At 39.9% G+C, this 21,226-nt stretch overlaps 1 protein-coding gene across 2 annotated transcripts in view; it reads left to right on the plus strand.

The window, feature by feature from the left end:
- The window catches only part of SLC7A11 (solute carrier family 7 member 11), a 63,661-nt gene extending 50,068 nt beyond the window's left edge, over positions 1 to 13,593 (plus strand). For both annotated transcript variants that reach the window (XM_054283829.1, XM_054283827.1), the window contains 5 exons: positions 760 to 863; positions 1,335 to 1,431; positions 4,448 to 4,597; positions 6,348 to 6,525; positions 11,295 to 13,593. In XM_054283829.1, coding sequence (XP_054139804.1) covers positions 760 to 863; positions 1,335 to 1,431; positions 4,448 to 4,597; positions 6,348 to 6,525; positions 11,295 to 11,362 — 597 coding nt within the window. In that variant the 3' untranslated portion in view covers positions 11,363 to 13,593. The remainder of the gene's footprint in view (positions 1 to 759; positions 864 to 1,334; positions 1,432 to 4,447; positions 4,598 to 6,347; positions 6,526 to 11,294) is intronic.
- The last annotated feature ends 7,633 nt before the right edge of the window (positions 13,594 to 21,226 follow it).

A 21,226-nucleotide genomic window follows, 5' to 3' on the forward strand; every position in this document is an offset into this window, starting at 1 on the left:
TGTCCTGAAGGGGGTTGGGAAGGGGGTTGCTGTGAGTACTGGAGCTCATTTGGGAAGGAGTTGCAAGGCGACCTGGCTAGGAAACACTGTATTTTATATTTTATATTTTATATTTTATATTTTTATATTTCTGGTGTCTGAGGCACAATGAGGAAATAAATAATTCCATTTCTTTTCCAGTAGTGATACTGCCTGTGGCTATTTCAATTGACATGAGTTTTGAAAAATGACCAAATTCTGTAGCTAATGAGAGATCTAGAAAAAAAACATTTTATAAACACGACAAAAATTATGCATCTTGCCTGTGGTGCCCCAAACTCCCATTAAGGCTCTTCTGCTAGCCTAAAACACTAAAGCCTGAATGGATATATGATACCACTGGGTAGTACCAGCTGAGTGCAAGGAAGGCTGTAGAAAAAAGGTATTAAGTGTGCAGATCAAATCTTAATGCATTCAGGTCTTGATCTTCTTCTTTGGAGCCATAATGGTTTAAATTGGCATGAGTCTGGGCCTGATTCCACCTCCCCATCGTGGCTTCTGCTGGAGCCATGCCCTTCCACACGCCCTCAGCGGAGGGGGTAGGACAGCCCAGCCATAGCAGCTGAACTCTCACAAAAGAAGGAACAAATGCACTGCACAGTTTTCAGTGAGGGATGCAGAGAAGGGGGATAACTAACACCGTGATAATTTGTTAATAGAAGGAAATTATTTTCCCGTTTTATGAAAAGTCATTGTGTGTTTCTCTCTCTTTTCTAACAGACCTTTGCCGAACGACTGATGGGAAACTTCTCTTTAGCTGTGCCCGTGTTTGTGGCTCTCTCCTGCTTTGGATCTATGAATGGTGGTGTTTTTGCAGTATCCAGGTGAGCACTGCTGATGTTCCTGGGGGTCAGGGCTTGGGAGACACACTGAAGGTATGGAAGCAAGGGGAAGGGAGAGTAAGGTTTATTCCTGTAGCGGGATATGATGAATGACTACACTGTTTACCAGGTGTAGGGCTTTTTCTCACTTTGTATGGGGTACTATTTTAAAAATCCTTTGAATGGTTTGGAAATGAATGTCTCTGAGGCTAGCCCTTAATCAATGGCTGCTTTTTTTTCATGTAAAGGAGGAAAACTGGAGGGAAAATATTAACTCCTTCCCAACACCAGTCAAGGGACACCTTCATAGATGGTTTTGCTTTCTGTGTGGGGGTTTCTCCTGCCAGTGCTTTCATTTAGAACACCTCAAACAAGACTAAGAAGTTCTGCTCTGCTCTGTGACTTTCATGAGCCACTTTGCGTACTCACAGTAATGAGCACATTTAAAGTCTGTCCACATTTATTTCCCACCAGGATGTTCTTCGTTGCATCCCGTGAGGGTCACCTTCCAGAAATTCTCTCCATGATTCATGTCCGCAAGCACACTCCTCTGCCAGCTGTCATTGTTTTGGTAAATCATACAAACAAATGTTCCTGCACTAGAATTCATATTACAAGGCTTGCTCTAGAGTATTCAAACAGAATTTAGGCACTGCTTGAGTCTCATTTATTAATGTGAACATGGGCTTTGGGCAGGGTGGAGGACAGGAGAAAGAGGAATGAGATTTGTGAGTTGTTCTTATTCCATCATCTCCTCCTTGCTTTCTTGCCTCTCACTGCAATCTAATTCACTTCTTATTGCTCTTTTCTAATTTCTAAGGACCTGCTAGTGGTGAGCTAGTTGCCTTTCAGAGAAACAAATTCTAGTTAAACAAACAAAAAAGGGATTCAGTTAACTGAAAGTTGAATTAAACACCAGCATCTGGGAGTACCCTAAGGGCTCATTTTACTACCTTATAGTAAAAAATGCAAGCAGTTTTGCAACTAAGATAAAGGAGCAAGAACCCTCAGCTGTCCAGCATAGTGATGATTAAAAAATGAGAGAACATGTGCCTGTGAAATGGTCTGTGGGTTTTCTAAGGAAAACCACTGGTGCTTCAGTGGAAATCCTATTACAGACTTCTAAAATAAGCAGCAAAGGTAAATGTTGGCCATGTGTTAGCTTTGCAGACTAATCTTTATGGTAAAATGTTAGGACTGAATGTCAAAATGCCAACTTCAAAGTTCAGTTTTCATAGTGCCAGGAAGATTTTCACTTAACATGCAGTCCTCATATTCATGGGTATTCAGCCCCATTTTTGGGATCAATGACTGCAGTGTATCTGGATGGGCCTCTGCCATATTTAAGGACTCTCAGCCAAAGCAAAAGATGCATCTATGAGTCTATGCTACTAAGAGCAAATCCTTGTGGAATTTAAATTGGTTTTTGCTCTTGAAGCCTATAAGCTCACCACTGAATTGTTGAATTTCATATGTGCACATATAACCGTAGGCTTTGAAGTTTTGAAAATTAGGCAGTGTGATTATGGTGAAACATTTTAATGAAATTAATTTTCCATAAACATTTACTTTGCATTTTATTTCTTTGGATGTAGTCATACCTTGTGGGTGAATTGCATTGACTGTTTTTTGTGGAATGAAATGCACAAAACGTATTAATATTATTTTTTTTTCCTGACAGACATTTCCTGCTATTGCATGTGGTCCTGTTACACCAGTGCATTGATTTCCTTTGAAAAAGTCAGATTCTAGTATGAAGATGGCTTTCCTTCAAAGATTGCAATTTTTTAGCTCACCTTACTGCAAATAGAGCAATGGCAGGGTATATTCTACATCAATAATAATTTTAGCATTTCCCTATTTTATTTTCCTTCCAAGTTCTACACACTGTAAAAAAGGAAAGAGCTTTTGAGGATAAACTGAGAAAATGAGCATGCGTTTGAGGCTTGTTAAATTAAAAACAAACAAAACAAATCCAAAACAAACCAACACTTTTTTTTTTTTTTAATTAAGAAATCGATTTATGTGTGTATGTTGCTAGAGAAATTTTCCAGTCTGACCATTTTTTGTTGCCTCAAAAGTTGGCTATTCATGGCCTCTTCTCTCAGGCCTCTACACAGAGCTCAGCCTGCATTTCAATCTGCATCTCAGTCTGCAAGTTGAGCTACCTGGACCAGAAGTATTTCTCACCAACATGAGGAATTTGATAGATGTGTGTAGTGACTCATAGAAATCAAGCTATCTGATTGTAATCCTGCTTTCTTGTATTTTCTCTTGATAGCTCTCCTTCACTTTCACTATTGTATATAGCTTGCATTCTAGTTATGACTCAGATTTTAAGCTTTTAGAGGTTGAGTTTGCAGAGAAGAAATCTTGCCCAATACAATTCAGTGGTATAATTTCCCTTGACATTTACATAGGAGTTTGCTTACTATCTATATTTAGGGAACCAAGTACTTTATTACAGGTTGGAGGCCAGAGACCCACATTTGAAATATTCAGTCTTCTGATTCAAATCCATGTTGTCCGCACTCCTTTGAAAAAAGGGAGAGCGTGGCTGTGAATCTAGGTAAATAATACAAGTTAGTTTTCTATGTGTAAACATTTAGCCCAGTGTTTTACTGCATCTGCAGTTGATTTCACCTATGGCCTTGTTATAAACCTCTCACTTCCAAGACCTTCCCTCCTGCTGAAGAATGAGGGATATGGTGAATTTGACTTACTCCTTCATGCCCAAATGCAAGGACATTTTTTTTCTCCAGATACTCCTTTGAAATAGATCCATGTAGCCTTCCCTAACCATCTAACTCACAACAAAACACTAGTTTGTACATAACCTTCTGCCTGCCCCACAGAAGCCTTGTATCTCAGACTAGTTTTTTAGTGAGGAGCTGTGTGTATTCTGGTGTCCTCTCTCCTTCTTGCTCTTCAGTAGCTACCTGAGTGACAGCTAAATTCTTCCTTCTTCTCATAAATATTTGCATTTACAATGTGCAGTAAGTGTACACTCAGCAAGTCTGGACAAAGGCAAACCCAAGCTGTTGGCAGCCCAGTTTGCCCAGCTGACATCTCATGGTGTGGAACTGCCCCTTGCCATGTCCTCCTTGCTCACCTCCCCTGTGAAGCCTGGGGGACTAAGACTTTTTCCTTCCACAAAACACCTAGAAACTTCTGCTTTTGTATGATTAGATGTGACCAAAATTTAACTGTTCTTATTATTTACATCAGCAATGAGCAAGTAAACCTGCAGTGAGCTTATATCCCACGAGAGTGCTGCCCAGGATGCTCCAGCACTTTGGTGGTGCAGTGTGCCTGTGTATTTTTGTCTGGGTCACAGGGGACAGATCTGTATTGACTATGTGTGGCCACCCAGGACAGATATATATTGATCCAAAATGGTCTCAGGGGACAGCTAGACATTGATCACACACCTGATTTTATGACAAAGGCAAGCCTGAAGTCTGTGGCACTCAAGTGTGTGCATAAGGCTGTGCTGCTTGTCCCTGAGGAAAACTTTGACATCACTGCTGTAAAATAATAGAGATCGATCTACTAAACCCCTCTTATGCTCTGAATTTCTTTTGCAGCATCCTCTCACAATGATAATGTTATTCAACGGGGATCTCTACAGCCTCTTGAATTTCCTCAGCTTTGCCAGGTGGCTTTTTATTGGACTGGTAGTTGCTGGGTTGATTTATCTCAGATATAAACGTCCTGATATGCCTCGTCCTTTCAAGGTAACATCTGCTCTCTACTCTTTTACATGAATCCTCCCTCCTCTCTGTCCTGCAGTCAGACAGCAAGGGAGCATTTTCTGATGTAACAGGCTAACCTCTTTCTCAGGAAAAACTGATTTGAGAGAAAACAGTGCTTTGCTGTGAAGAGTGAGAGCTTTCCTGCAAGGTCCCCAGTGCTACCCCAGCTGTGTTCCATCCTGGAAAAGAATTCTTCCCTCTTGCCTATGCTTGGGGAGCAGAGACTGAAAGTGCTGTGCTGAGATGAAGGCATTTGCTCAGTTTTGCCTGTCTGTTGTGCTCAGGCTGTGTGATATGAGCTGTTTGATGCAAGCTGTGTGAAAATACTGCGGGCACTCTGCAGCCACAGAAGGCTCAGGCTGCAAATATTGGGGTTACTTGAGCCAACCTGATTTTCAGCCAGTCCTCTATTTAATGTCTCCTTTGATAAAGGTCTGGATGATTTTATGATCAAATATACAATAACATGATCAAAAAAGTCATGTCAAGCACAAGAATTTATGAGAGAGGGCATTTATGTCATTTTCTGTCCAATATCAAGTATGCCAATTTTCTGTGCAAATAAGTGGTCAGTGTGATTATTGTAATATTTGGCACTTGCAGTGGATTGGCAGACAGAGTTATTGCAAACCCTGAAAGAAAATGCTAATAGTCCAGCCCCTTGAATAGTATCTATTTTGGCCTTGGTTCTGCTATTTTTCTTGCTTGTTTTAAGTAGCATCATACAAAGTAAGTTGTCCCATTGTGTATCCAGAAAGATAATATCCATCATGAAAAAACTGGGAAATATATCTCTGTTTAGATGCTGCCAAGACAACTATTTTGTGCAGAACTAAGAATGTGTATTGTTGCATTCTTGTAGGTATATTAGTAAATAAGGAGGTATAATAGTAAATAAGTACAGCCTATTTTGCTTTGATAAAAGAAAAGCTTTGACAGTACACAAAAGAAGAACAGTAATGCTTTGAGGCATGAAAGGAAGAGAACAATCTCCAAGGAATTCTCAATTTTTCATTACACTTAATGTCTCATAAGCCATGCCTGTAGGCATTTCCTTCAGAGACTTGCTAAGAGAGTGATTGTATTGGTGTTTTTGAAAATTGAGCAAATAAATTTGATATGGTTACTTTGTGTGCTTTCAGCAGTGACACTGGCAATACCATCAGTCATACAGTCAGAAAGTGCTTTTTCAATCCCTATCAGGTGCATAACACTATCAAATATCTTTATCACTAATCAAATTGCTGTTTAATTTGCTCTCTTCCTGCTAGATTTTGATTTTTACCTTAGAAAGAAAATCAATATGTTCCTAATAGTTTTAAAAGGTGACTTGAGCTCCTGGTTGTGTTTTAAAATGTTTTCTAATGGGTAATTATCAAAACGGAAATCTTTACTGTGGTTAGAGCTGCTTGCTTATATGCTGGGGGATTAGCGGAAGGACTTTTACAATGTAACTTATTTACAGTCCTTACATTTTAAAGGAAGTAAAACACTGGAGTGTTTTAGAGTGTAATTAAGACACTTCTGTGGTACTCACTGCATAGCACTTGGCAGGGCCTGGCTTCTGCAGTCACTGACATTTGTGTGCCTGTTCTAGGTACCCTTATTTCTCCAGAACTGTCCTGTACTGCTGGGTCTTATCCAATTTACATCTCATGGAAAGCTAAATGCCTTGGTTATTACTTTACAATGACCTTATTATTTAATGGTCCTTTATGTGGCTATTTTTCAGGTTCCTTTATTTATTCCAGCGTTGTTTTCCTTCACTTGCCTCTTCATGGTTGTGCTGTCGCTTTACTCTGACCCAGTGAACACAGGGATTGGATTTGCCATAACCCTGACAGGCATTCCTGCCTACTACCTCTTCATTGTGTGGGACAACAAGCCAAAGTGGTTCAGAAAGCTTCTAGGTAAGTCCTGGGGTGGTAAGTCCCTCTAGGTAAGTCCAGTGTCCCCTAACTAATGAGGGACATTCACAGCAGGGCTGTTCCTCAGCCAGTGATTGACTTTAAAGGACTGATGCTTCTTTCCCGCCCTCCCCTACAAACATCTAATTCCTTTTAAACCACCATCACCTTCTCCTGACCCTGCCTCTGTGCTAATAAAGACAGTACTGCACTCCTTGGAGAATCTGTTTGGAATCTTGAGCAAAACAAATGTGCTATTCAGGATGAGCTTGGTGCTCCCTGCCGACACTGTGTGTCTGTGGACCACTGAGGAGTGTTTGTAATGGGGCTGGAAGTGTCTGGAAGATTCAGGCAGGTGGGGATTCATGGGGATACTGTCCTTAGCAGTGGCTCCTGACAGGGCGATAGCAGCATGTACCGTGGCCTCTATGGAAATAATTTCTGTGCTTCATGAAGAATGACTTCTGTGTGGCTTGGCTCGGTAGTATTTCATGCCTGAAATACACTGAGAATACTTTCTGTACCATTTCTGAAAGGTTTTGAAAGGATTTGTGGAAGTTCTGATGTGTTAGAGAAGGATTATTTGAAACAATTCAATTAGAAGTCAGTATTTATTTATAGTTTATTATAGCTCTTCACTCTCATTTTTTTGTTACTGGGATGATAGGCTTCTAAAATAAAGGGAATTTTCAAAATATCAAATAAGACTATTGGCAAGGTATTTCAGGAATGATGGATAATTTATTAAACAACAAAAAAAGGTAATTTATTTTGCTGCAAAACTAAAACTCAGCCTGTGAAATCTTTAACTAAAAGTAGTTGATTTCTGTAGATGCTGAATTAAAAGTGCATATTGTCTGTCTTCTGTGCTTCAGTCTTAATTGATGATTTAAAATGAGCTGCTCTCAAGAAAAGAATAGTGCCTTTATATGTAATTACAGTATAACCAGCTGTATATATTTTGTCAATACAAATAATTTATAGAATTGTATCCTATCTTCTGTAGAATATGTGAATTTCCCTCTCAATACATGCTGGGAAGTCCATAGGCAATAGGGCAGGAAGTATTTACAGCAAAAGGTGTTAGTTTGCACTAGCAAAATCTTAATTTTATAGCAAAAATGTTATAAATTACTTGCATTGTCCTCGGAATGGGTAGAAACCTTCAGTACAAATTAAAGCAGTTGTATGCAGAAGGACATTCTATTAGGTAGTTGGGGTTTAGCCTGTTTATAATCTCTCAGTCTTGACATTTAGGGTGTAGGAATTTTCCCCTCATCAAAATTCAGGAGATTTTTTGGCATTTTCTGTTGTGTCTCAGAGGTTTTGGAATACAGCTACTTGAATCTTTGGCCACGGGATGACAGTGTTGAACTACATTACTTGGGCAAGAGAAAGAATATTCTTCTCTTTAAGGTAGACTGGATAGATGTGAAGATTTTTCTGCCAGCTGTGACAATGAGGGTGAATAATTTCTAGATTTGAGATAACACAAAATTCTCCTCCTAGAAAGAAGCCTGTGTCGTATCTATGGATGGGCATGGTGTACTGGCTCAGAGAGGAATGCAGCAGAAGCCAGTCAGTGAGGGAAACAGCTCGTTTTCTTTGCAATTATTATCCCCAAAATAACAACAGTAATGACAGAAAACTGATGCTGACAGTTTTGAGCAGGGGCAGAGTGGAGATTTACTTGTGAAACAAACAGATTTTTCTTTTTCCCTAAAAAGAAGCAATAAACCTTCTGTGTGGAGTCATTAAGCTGGCATTATTTTGGGAGCCTGAGAACATTTACAAAAGGTATTGATTGAGGATAAATTCACTTAAGGTTCCTCTGTGAGATATAGAAAAGAAATTGGGCTGCTGCAAGCTTGATATTCTAACCTTGAAACAATATGTCTTACATGGGCATGAAAGTGTAATTCCTGACACAAGGTAAAGGACAGCATAAAAAAACGGGATTTTCATTTAAGAGGTAGATTTTTGCCAGAGTAACTGGGTAATTTTCTATGAGAAGATAAATGACTTTTTTTTTTTTTTTTTTTTTTTTTTTTTAACAAATGTGATGAATCCAATCTACTTAGACTTGACCAAAGCATTTCCTGTGGTACCAGAGGAGAAGTAGCAGCCTGCTAGTCTGGGCACACTGCTGTGCTACCAATACTATTCCCAAGCTGCTTCATGTGCCCAGATCAGCACATGGGCAGCTGGTGTGGGGCTTTGAAAAGTCACCTCCTTGAGGCATTGACTGGTTCAGCTGCCCAGCTGTGCTCATAAGCCCCATAAGGTGCAAATGCCCATGGGTACAGCCCAGCCCCATGTAAGGTCAGAGGGAATATCCTGAATAGGCTTTGTAAGGATCAGAGGAAAGGGATATTGGGCAGCCAGAATGAGTAGTGGCATAAAAGAGCCAGCCTGAAGATACCTGTATTTCTGAAAGGAGTTTCAGGCTGATCACACCAGCAGAGCCCTGGAATGGATTACCCAAGGAATCCCCTCCCAAGGCTGAAAGTCTTTGATCTGTACTTAGGGCATTTATATTGCCCATTCTCCTTATACAATTGCTGCATTGAACAAGAGGTAACTTTACAGCTCTCAGGGTTTGTAGATTCGGGGATGGTATTTTGCAATGAGAATAACATTTTGTTCTGTCCTCTTCCAAAGGAATTCTGCTGTAGAACTAGGTGTGCTGGGACAAATAATTTTCAGCTGGTACAGGCTTCGTTTGACAACTGCATTCTTTCTTTTTGTAAAACTAAGGTGAAAATGAAAAAAGTTGAGCCTAGCAAATCCTAAGCAGCAAATCAGTGTGTAAAAGGATGCATCACCAGCATGAGAATGCTTCTATCTGTACTTCTCCAGCTGAAAACCCAACCTGAGACTCATACTTAAAAACATCTATTCCTTTACAATGAGTTGAATTGCAAAGAGGTAAAAAGTTGAATCCTACTTTTTTTCATAGCTGAGCCATTGATGGAAATGAGATCTCTTTATATAGAAAAATATCTGCCAGAGTTATTTAGCAATTCCAGAGGATAACACTTGTTCATTTAGGACAAAGTGTTATATGCTCAATTTGCTTCTCTTTGTCGAATTTGTGGTGGAATCCATGGGAGATTATCTAAACATTTTGTTGTTACAGATTTCATGTCTAGTCATATATATGTGATAAAAATCCTCCTTTCTTTCCTTACCTAAACTTTATGTAGTCCTTGTGTGGATACAAAGTCTGGGGGTTTTTTTGGTTTTTTTTTTTTTTTTGGTTTTTTTTTTTTTTTTTTTAATAAAGGTTGTCCCCTGGGACCCATTTGCAGTGAATTTTTTCAAAAAGGGATAATTAGGATTTTAAGTGGGCTGGGGAAGTTATCTGCATTGCCATGGCATGTTAAGCTGTCTTGTGACAAATGTGAAATTGGTCGTGTAACTCTAGGTACTGCTCCAAGCAGACCACATAGAGGTAGGTACTGACTGGAAACAGATTGGGACATTTTCATAGGGGAAAATACTCCTTATACTGATTTATTCTGGGTGTATTGCAACCAAAAAATGCAAAGAATGCCAGCTCCCCTAACTTTTCTGCTCTGCTGTGGCTTCACCCCAGGAGAGAGAAAAACTGCTGCATGGAAATGGAGAGCTGGGCAAAGTCTTGCTGCTGGTGGGCATGTCCACTGAGGTGAACAGAATCACAGCCAGCTCTAGAGATGCCCAGGATTTCCTTCTGCTGCTGTGCCCTTTCCCAAGAACTGTCATGCCACTGCTCAGCTTCATAAAATCCTCTTTTTCCCTTTGCTTGTCCTCAGAGCTGGAAGGGCTGGGATGGCAGGGGTGAAGCCTTGCTGTTTTCCTGCTGCTGTCTTTGGTCCCTGCTGCACCCAGCCCAGCTCTGATGTCCCCACAACGGGTAGGGAAAGCAGATGGGAGGAAAATGCAAAGCCTGGAGACTCCTGGCCTTTCTGCCCCTGTCTGTTTATAGTCTAAGGGCAACCTGGCTTTGCCCTGAACTGGTGACATCCAGAGAAAAGAGGAAAGGATGGTAGAATCTGCCTTAGACAGGAGATCAGAGAAACAGTTTCAGTTCATATCTTCTGTGAGCTGCACTATTTTACCCTTCTGGCATTGTGTCCTTGTCAACATTCATGCCAGACATTCAAGGAAAATGAGAACTTTCTTTTCAACAATTTCTGCTTATTTAAAATAGGATATTAAGAAGGAATGATAAGTGAAAGAAATTGGAAAAAAATGTTCTTTTACTATTCTCTATGTGCTGTATGAGAATTAACTGTGCCATTTATGCATCAGTACCCTAAAAAGAAAACCATCAAAAGCACCAGAAGGAAATAAATGTTCAGAGTGAAAAAAAGAAAACATGAAGTTACTTGGATGAGTGACTTTTTTTTTTTCTTAGGCAGGTCTTGGCACAGATAAATTAAGTTATTTGAATTTTTCCAGACTTTTATTTCAACATAAAATCTTGATAAAGCTAAGCAGTTCTGCAGAGTAGTAATTTTTTTAAGATAGCCTTTAAAAGCATGCAGACTTTTATTGAATAAGATTATATATCCATATCCTTCTATTATTATTGTATATGCATAGCCTTGGATCAGAGGCATGGAAAACAGTTAATAGGAAAATGTCGAGTTTAAATGATAAATGTATATGACCTGTGTGAAGTCTATGTGCAAGTAGCCTGCATAGAAGCTAACATAATTTTCCTGACTGCTCCTCCTTAATCTCTCCTGCAAAATTTTACCATGTATATGCTTTTATCTTTGCAGGCAGGGTAACCACAACATTGCAAATCCTCCTGGAAGTCATCCCAGCAGAGGAAAATCAAAAATCATGATCATCATGCACAGCTTTTGGCTTGGTGTTTCATTTCTACCTGAAATAAAAAGAGTAGGGAGATTTATCTCCCTTCCTAACATGCTGCAAACTGGAGGAACAAGTCACAGTTGCAATGGATACGGAACAAGTCCCTCACCAGAATTGTCTTCTATGATGCTGTTGCAACATTTTTTTAACACGGTTGATCTATATGTAGAAAGCAAGTACTTGTGCTACGAGGGAACTCTTTACTGTTTTTTTTTTTTTTTGGTACAGTGTCTTATTTTAACAGACTGTAAGTTCATCATACTGGGATTTTGTTTGCCTTGTCACTGGAGATGGGTTTAAATGATGTGTAACAGCTCGGTGTACTGTGAAGATGGATCTTTTCTGTCCCTGGAGATCTCAACCCTCACCAGAGCAAGGGTGAGGTACAGCTGCTGAGTTTCACATCCTACATTCTTCCCATCACTCTCTTTGGCAGCCTGATTTGACTTCTTTTGGCTTGCTGGAAGTCCCAGTGCACAGATGCAGGAGCACCAATCCTCAGACCTTTGTGGTGGCAAACCCCAGGTTTCTTCATTCCAGAGTTCTTAAACCGTAGCCAACAGAAACATCTCCTGAGACTCAACAATTCTGCCGGTGGGGCAGAAAGATTTTAGCATGGGAATTTTAGCAGTAATTTTATGCACACTAACTTTTTTACCAGGCTGGAATTGATCACTGGTTTTGCCAGTGTTTTTGTGCCTACACACACAAAATCCAGCAAGTTGAGCACTGACCTTCAAATGAATCAAAATATTTGAAGATCACCTCCACTGCTGTATGAATATTTCCTATCTAGGAGCATATGATCCTGCAGTTATCAGTCAGGCAAACCTGATTTTAAAGTTTTATATCAGTGTTGGTGGGCAGAAATAGATGTCACTTGGTGGGAAATGGTACAGACATGGCAATAAATGCAATATTTTCTTATGAGTAAGATATAAGGCAGGCTACAGCGGATTTGCTGATTTGAGTAGGATGTGTGCTTTTCACTCAAGCACACTCCAGTTAATAGAGCTTTGGAACACTGAGGAACATGTGCTTTTCCTGTCTTCTCATGGGTTTTATCTCAGCAGAAACAGAGAAAGGCCTTCAAAACAGATAAAATGAAATGAAATTAATCTCCAGAGCTATTTTTGAGCTGAACTCTGGCTTAAATGTGAGCTGAAATTTTGCCCTTTTTAAAAGATAATTGTATAGCTGAAGAAGTTTTTTAATACTTAGAAATTGAATTTTATATTCTTAATGACTACCCAACCTTAAGGTTAAGGTTTATTATCCCTCTGTTAAGAACATAACACCTAACTATTGAATGCACTACTATTTGAGCTGTCTGCTTTCAGCCAGTCACGTTTCATGAAAATTCTTATGGAACTAAGCAACATTTAACTTCCTAAATTGGGAGAAAAGCACAACTAGTAGCCAGACCACTACAGTAAAGGGAGACAGTGTATTGTATATGTGTTGTATATATCCAGAATATCTACTGCTTTAAAGGCGTAGAGTAATGTGTCTTAAATGTATACATGTTTTTTGATTTTGTATCTCTGTGGTGGAATTTCACAAAAGTAGGGAAATGCAAGTAGCTGCTTATGGAGAAGAGCAGTAATTTAAGACACAGAAAGCATTTTGCAAATAGTGTTTTTCTTTAAATGTTTTCTGTTTACAGTAATTTAGTGTTATTTGAAATTTTTTTTTGGCAAACGTTTTGAGAGGGTTTTTTGTGCTGACAGTGGGTGTGTTTATTTAGTACTTACCTTTGGGTCACAATTCTGCCTTTGAGGCCATCCCCGTTCATTGGGGTTTGGCCTCTGTCACCATGGAGCATCTCCAAAGCACACAAACTCTGCTCCTCTCCAACAGAAATAGACTGTCTGGCACCCTGCAGGAGTGCACCTAACCCAGTCCTCCCCTGATGAATGCAAAGTGCATGGGATCCAGAGCAAACCACTTCCAGAGCCACAGCGGATGTGACTTTTTCACTCTGTTTCATTCCCATGTATTCACTTCTGTTGTTCCACATTACTTGAAAATTGGATTGTTGGCAGTGTTAACTTGTAGAAATAAATGGGCTCCATAAATATAACTGAATGTTGCTTTATTTTCCCATTGTGGTCTTTAAAGTTTAGAAATGTTTCTGAAGCCTGATTCAGTGAACATATCTTTACTAGCTTTAGTTCATGTAAAGGGTTAATTTATCCCAAGGGAAATCCTAGGACTTGTTGATTGTGAAGTTGTATACTTTAGGAGGAAAAACAATACATGGAAAATAAAAATCTGGGGGTTTTGAAGGTGCACAGGCATTTTAATTTCAAATTTAGTTTCTATAGCACATGCAAAAGCAATACAAAATAATATAATTGGGTTTCCACAGTATGATGAAAATCAGTATTAAGGGTTTTTATTGCACTTGAAAGTGAGGCATATCTGCAGAAATGGAGGAAAAACATATTTTTTTAAAGCATCAAGTTCTCTTATAAGATTTTTAAGTATTTATTTTCAGAGTCATAGAGGAAATTCTTCTAGAATAAAGAATAAACTTTATATATATTTTTTCTTATTAGGGCCTGAGGTGGTCAGTCAATGAGACCATTTCTCTGGAAATATTCAGCAGTTCTTATTTTTCTTGCCTTTTGCACTTGTATATCAACTGGATGCGCCAAAAGATATCTTCCTGTTTGTTTAGGTGGTTGTTGCTGGGTTTTTTTTCTTCTTTGAATTTGTCACTTTTCTGGGGTATAGGTAAAAATTTCACTGAAGGCAAGAGAAATGTGTATCTTATGTGAGTAGCAAATACTGGTTAGGTTTAGTAAAAGATAATGTTCAGCACCTGAAGCTCTGAAGGGGCTGACATGCCTTTGCATCTCCTAATCTGGAGCATCACGATTCCCCCATAAGAATTACTTATTTTCAATGCAAATTGAAACAGAGGCTTCTCTTGACCACACTACATCTTCTGTATTTTTCAATCTGAATGGAGAAAAAAAACCAAAAACTTTGCTTGCCAAAGGTTTGTGTGCCTTTCACTATATGTATATAAATATAACTCTTTGTCTGAATGCGTATGCTCCTGCTTTTTTGATTTTCACAGGAAAATCAGGCTTCAATTTAAGAATCATTTTCAAGTATTTTTCTACAGAAGAAAGTAGTAGTTACCTATTTTCACAGGGTGCATGTCGGATTTTGGGGCTGTTTAGATGGTCTGGAAAAGCCCGAAGATGGCCTTGGGCCGCCCGGGTTCGAAAGGACGAGAAGAAACTTCAGATCTGTTTTCGGTCTCGGTGTTTATTAATTGCTTATCTAAAAGATTTTCTCTTGGCCTGACAGAGTTCTGCTCAGCAGTCAGCCATGGGCACACACTGAGAGCCCCTGGGGCGGTCGTCTATCTTTATACCCGGAGTTACGTATACAATATTTATCATTTTTCTCCAATACCCTCTACCCTTATTAACCAGTGTTCCCCTAGTAAGGTCCAATCCCGGAGTGCCAACATCACCACAGAAAATGGAGGCCTAGAGGAAGAAGAAGAAGGAGAAGGGCACGCCCCAATTCCTCCATCTTACTTCTCTAGACCCCCCCTGTACAGAAATCTTAAACCCTTTGTCTCACACTCCAATTAACTTATCCCTTCACCGTTCACCCCGGTGAAATCCTCCTATCCTCATACTGATGTCATCTCCCATGTGGGATCAAAGTCCAGCCACCAGACATTTCTGGCAACATTCCAGGACTCCCGAGCCCCCCAGGGGTGGTCTTGTTCACCCTGCACCCCAATTCTGAGAGGCTGAGATCCCACAGGTGCATAATTGATATAACAAGATAAAGAGGATTTCCCATTATGTTCTGTGCCTCCAGAATTCCTGACTTAAGAATTAGCCATACATCACAATCCAAGCAGATTTTAATTAGCATAAGTCTTTGAGAAATAGGAGTTGATCTTTCTTAGAAGGAATTAGATATTTCATTTTTTTTCATTGTACCTATCAAATATTGTGTTCAATGACCAGCAGACCACAGACAGCTTGGACATCAGAGCATGGTGCAGGTAACCAATATATTGAAATCCAATACAAAAACTGTATTCATGTCTGCCAAGGATGCCAAGTGTGAAGTCTGGCATTTGAACCCAGGCAGGAGTGGTCAGGGGGCAGTGCAGGACGATGTGTCATGACCCCTAATGGTGATTGGGCAGATTGAGGCTGGAGACTCTCCTGCTAGACAAGCATCCTAAAAATTAATGCTTGTGCCCATGCCAGTTTGTGTCCTGCCTAAGGTGCTGTGGATCCCCTTTAGCCTGGCTCTCCCCTGGCAGGAAAGGTCTCAGGAAAGGCTGGTACTGTCCAAAGGAGAGGGCAGATTGAGATATCCCCGAGCCTTTTCTGTAGAAGACATCACTTGTGATTTTCCTTTCGCCCCCGAACATCCCTCTGCATCCTTTGAACCATTCCTCTCTGGTGCTGTCTGCAGTAACTGCGGGAAGCCTCCATGCCTTCAACACCTCTGGGGATTTGTTGAGACTTGGCAAACTCATGGAATTTTTTTGTTGCCTTCAGAAGCCTGTAGAATTTTCTTCTGTGTGTTAGTCCATGTTTAATTTGTTTTCTATGGTATTTTTGCCAAGGAACTCTTGGGGGACATGTCAACAATGGACACCATTTCTGTTTACATTCGCTTTCCTATTTCTTTATTCAAAGAAACGTTTGAAATAATTTTTCCTTGAAGTGCAAAGAACCAAGTGGATAAAACACCTCTTCCAACAAAGGATTAACTTTATCAGGAGAGTTTGGATCCTCTTCATATTCCCTATAACAGGAATGTCTACGGTGTTGTGATGTATACCAAAGCTTTGATATTTTCTAAATATGCTATTGGGGGTGATCCAACACGATTCTAAAAATGCTGTGGCAACAGTCAGTTTTATGCTCCTCTAGCTCATTCTCTGCTCCCAACCCAGGCTACAAAATGTTCCCACTGCCAAGCTTTTCTACAGGCCTTTTTCAGATTCACCTACATCTCCTTTGAAAGGGAAATGGCATCGCTTCCTTCGTGGTGCACCTCAGCCCCTAGACCTGGATATGAGCAGGTGACCTTAGCTCCAGACAGGCCCTTTGCTGAGCCCAGAGCTTGTTCTGTTCGAGGGAAGTTGGAACCCTGGGTTTTAAAAAGAAGCTGGCTTTTGCAATCACCTCTCTCATTTGTTTTGTAAAACTGTTAGATAGGAATTTTAGTGCTGTTTTTTTAAATGTGGTTTTGTGTGTGTATGTGCGTGAATGTGATTTCTATTTTCTCCCCTTCCTGTTAGTTATGAGAAGTTAAATGTTATGGGATCTTCTAATTTTACCCTGCACCTTTGGCTCTGCCTGAAGAGAGCTGTTTGATGCAGCTTCAGCTGCCAATATCTCTTTGCCACTCAGTCATTACAGTGTAATTGGAACTAAAGCACGTCTATAATTTGCTGTTAGCAATGCTGGCTTGTCTTAATTATGACTTCCAGCTGATTTCTGATGATGTCCATCAATGAATATGCATAGCAAGGCAGTCAGACTGGTGCAGATGAATAACTCTTCTTGGGAACTTGAGCTTTCATGCTATCAAGGTGTTTAAAAGCAACAAGGCAGGATCTCTGGCTTTAACTGGATGCAGGCTTTCAGATGGGCTTATGACACAGCCCAGCACACCATGAGTGCAAAGCCTGAGATGTTTCAGGCTCTATATAAGTGTGCATTCTTCCACATTTGGCAAAATTTCTGGGAGAAAATGAGGAAAATCTGAGAGGTATAAACGTGACCTCCTAGGCAGATGATTTCCCCAGTGCTTTCTTCTGCATTCACACTGACTGAAGGCTACAAATACATTTTCACTGAGGGCATTTCTATTCAGTGTCTCTTCTGCAAGCCAGCTCTTTGAAACATCTGTATTTAATTTTAAGCTGGGTGCTATTCTTGTCCATTTGCTTGTTATTTTTTTACACCTCCTATTTTTCCTCACCTAAAAGCTGTCATGTCATAGAAAACTGGTTTTTCAGGCTGTAACCAGTACTTTTGAAAAACAACACAGTCATAAATTAGGGTCACATAAAGCTCTAAAGCGGTTCCAAGCTGCTCTCTCCTAACAGGCTCATATAGTTTTGTTTGCAGATTGCAGCCAGAGGATCTTAAAGTTTATCACAGCAAATGCCCAGGTCCTCTCAGGTATCAAGGGTGTGGTGTTTTAATAGAATCCTTGCACTTGCACTCCAACACCTGATTAGAGGTCCTGACTTGGCCAACTTGGCATTAGAAAATTTGGGCATGTGGTAAAACTCATTCAAGGTTATGAAAACTCTGTGGGGACAGTGAGAGATTTGGACAAGCTGAAAGACTACATGCACAGCAGTGAATGTTATGATTAGCCTTCTATGTATACTTAATTACTTGCATATTTTCAATTACCAATAGATTCATTAAAAAATATCTGTTCTACTGTTCTAGAGGGACATTTCAGGTTTCCTGAGTTTGGGGTTTTTTTCTTTTTTCTTTTTTTTCTTTTTCGTCTTGTTTTGGTTTTCCCCTTTTTTTCCTTTTCTTTTTTCCTTTTTTTCTCTTTTCTTTTTCATATTTCTTTCCTTTGTTTCTAAGCATTGTATTCAGGACAGCTCCCTCAGGTGTTCTGAAAGCTGGGGCAGACAAAGAAGCTTTTAAGGGAATTCTCACTGTATTTTCTCTACAGGTACTGCACAGTGCAATTCATAAATTACTTTTGGCTGCTGTTAGTATTTCCCATCTCTGTTTGCTAATTCACGTACCAGATATATTTAAAATGAATCACTAAACATCAGGGGATTTGATGCTTGTTCCACATGCAACAGCTCAGTATTGAACAAAACTCCAGTGCTTTGTACTAATGCTGAGCCCTGCCTTTGATTTTGTAATAAATACAGGAGTCAGAGGCAGAATAAATCAGATCCTATACTATCAGGCTGGCAGAGATGATTGATCCTACCTTTCTGACAGCACTGCATTTGACTGCAAGTCTCCTGCAGCCCTGCTTTGATCATACAGAGGCATCTGGATGATGAGAAGCATACAGTGCTGCACCACTGTCACATTTATTTAGTGGTGTGTGTCTGCTGAAATGCTTCAGATTGTAGCTCATGGTAATAATTCTCTCTTGTGTTGAATCCATCCTCCCCATTTTTATTCCTTTACTCATATTTTAAACAAAAATTGTTCAAAAACCTTTCTAAAATGGAAACATAAAGCCTTTAGCTGAAGCAGACCCATGTGGGTAATGAAATAGCTCATCTGTGCACTCACTAAGAGTGCAGCTTTTAGAAATGAAATCATTATGTGTTAGTCAAAAGTTCAGGTGGTCACGCAAACACTGATGTTCTTCCTACCTCAGAAAAAACTGCTTACTCAAGAATCAGAAATTCTCTGGTCATGCAAACTTGAGTTTGGTTGCTGTTTGGCTCTTGGCAATGGATGTCTGCGCCAAGGCTCTGGTCTTGAACACCGAATTTGCACCTGAAAGCCAAAAATTTATCTGGGCAGAGGGAGCAAGGAGCGGCAGCCTGTGACTATCTCCCTGTCCTGCCTTGCTGGTGAGGGGTTTGTGCATCTGTCATAAGAACAGAACTCATCTGGAAGCTGCTCTCACGGCAAAATTGCAGTTCATTCATGTTAGGAATATGCCTGCATACAAACTACAGAGTGGTGCAGCACATTGTGCTGGGTTTTCTCACGATTTTTCAAGATGCTACTTGAGATCCATTTATGTTTGGCTTGCATTGCTTTCATTTGGCTTTCTCGTTTATAGTACAAACAATGTTCTGTGTGTACATACACATGTATGTGTCTATTCTTTAGGGCTAGTGATGCAGAGCTGCACTCCTGTGTTGCAAGTGTAAGACAATCGATGAAGCATTATTTAATGCATGCCAACTTCTTTTTTAATGCTGTTTCTAAAGTAAATTGCAGCAAGTACACAGCTATCCACCAGGGAATAATAAATTGATATAGAATGTGTGGGGAATAGGCAATAAGCCAGGATAATTAAAAAGCTCAGTGCACCACTCCAAAAACACAAAGCAGCCCTAAAGCTGAGGCTGGAATTGCGCACAGCAAATGGTGTACACCAGTAAATCTGGCCCTGGTAATTTTACTGCAAATGACACACAAGCCAGAAAAACATTTAGATAATTGAAATTAACACTTTTAACAAGGATCTATAAAGCAGTGAATGATAATCAAGAGGTTCTTTCAAGCTCTTTACAGCAAACTTATAGTACTTCACACTCTGTTTTTCTCCAACATCAATGAGACAAAAGAACACGGACCCTCTTTTCCTTAAGAATGGAACATCTTTTTGGTAAGGTATCATACCAGCCCCTAGCTTGCCAAACACTGCAACAGTGCATACATGGGATGAAGGCTTGTTATTTTGGTCTTGGAACAAAGTTAGCTCAAAAAGGAAAAGTTAATAAAAAGGAGCTGTTGGAAAAACATTAAACAGATTTTTTTTTTTTTTTGATTGATGCAAATCTGCACCTGTGTTTACTCATATCAAAGAGACTGTGCATACCAGCTCATGTGAACATAGCCCTTGGGTAGGTAGAAAGGCTGCTGCAAACTTTGAAGTCCTTCAGAGGGCGTAACCACTACTAGAACACTGGATATTCTTCACTGATACTTTCAAAATTAAAATGTTTTTTCTTTTGTATTTCATCCAATCCATATTTTTCAATGTTGCTTTTAAAATACAACAATTTCCTTTCTTTCTAACTGAACTGATGAAAGAGAAGATTCAATCTCTCAGGCAATAAATAATCTTTTCAATGTTAGATCAGCTATTTAAATCACTGCTTGACCACATTATTGGCCACTGTCTCTCATTAAGCTGCCTCTCAACATCTCCAGGTAGGGAGCCTGCTATCTTACAGCACTCCAAACAGGCAAAAAGCCTTTAAAATGGACCTGGGAAGAAGTGGGGACACTGCCTTGCATCATGTTGTGCACAGGGGTGAAATGTTTCCCTGTGGATTAGAACTAAAATCCCACCAGAACCCTTTTTAAAACTGAGATAGTTTTGCTTATATGAGTTCTGTGCAGAAATCTGGCCATCACTTTCTAGTCTATCAATCTGTGCTCTTTCATGAATACCAAATAATTTTAAAAAAATCAGAATCAGTAAAACAATTTCTGTGGAGGAAGCAGCAGTATTGGGAGAGAGATGGAAATATGGGTTTGCATTAAATTCCCCTTTTTTGTCAGATGATGGGATGCTTCAGAAGTACTACTGCAAATATTTAGGAAACAAAAACCCAACAATTTCTCCACACTTATATAAAACATTTTGTTCTCAAATAAAAGCAGACAAATACGTGTGCATGAGAGAAGAAATAAAGCATTGCAGAGGGAGAACACATGAGAGCAATGTTCTGTGTACTAATCCTGAAACTCTGGGAAGGACTGAGTGCTTCGGGAGGGGAGTTGTGCTGCCAAAACTTTGGGACTCTGATATTCCTGTCCCTTCTCCCAGGCACTTCCAGCATCAGTCTTTCAGGTGCTGCCACTGTGAGGAAATTTGGCTGGAGTGGTTTTTCCTGTCTGGGTGGTGGAAAAGGTGCAATGTACCTGGGAAAGTCATCAGCCCCCATGGAGAGGTGGCTCAATACCCAGTGGGACTGTGAAATACAGTGAGAACAGTCTGGGAAAAAGTGGGTGGCTTTTGAGAACCTACCCAGCAGCCCATGTTTGTGGCAAATGTAAGTTACTGGAAGCTCTAAAACCAGGAAGTCTTTTGTATCGAGCTCCAATAGGCTGTGTAAAAGGAATTGAACTCCAAAGTGAACACAGAG

Source organism: Melozone crissalis, unplaced genomic scaffold, assembly GCF_028551555.1.
Source record: "Melozone crissalis strain CALT ecotype California unplaced genomic scaffold, PUWL_Pcris_2 ptg000039l_1, whole genome shotgun sequence".
NCBI lineage: Eukaryota > Metazoa > Chordata > Aves > Passeriformes > Passerellidae > Melozone > Melozone crissalis.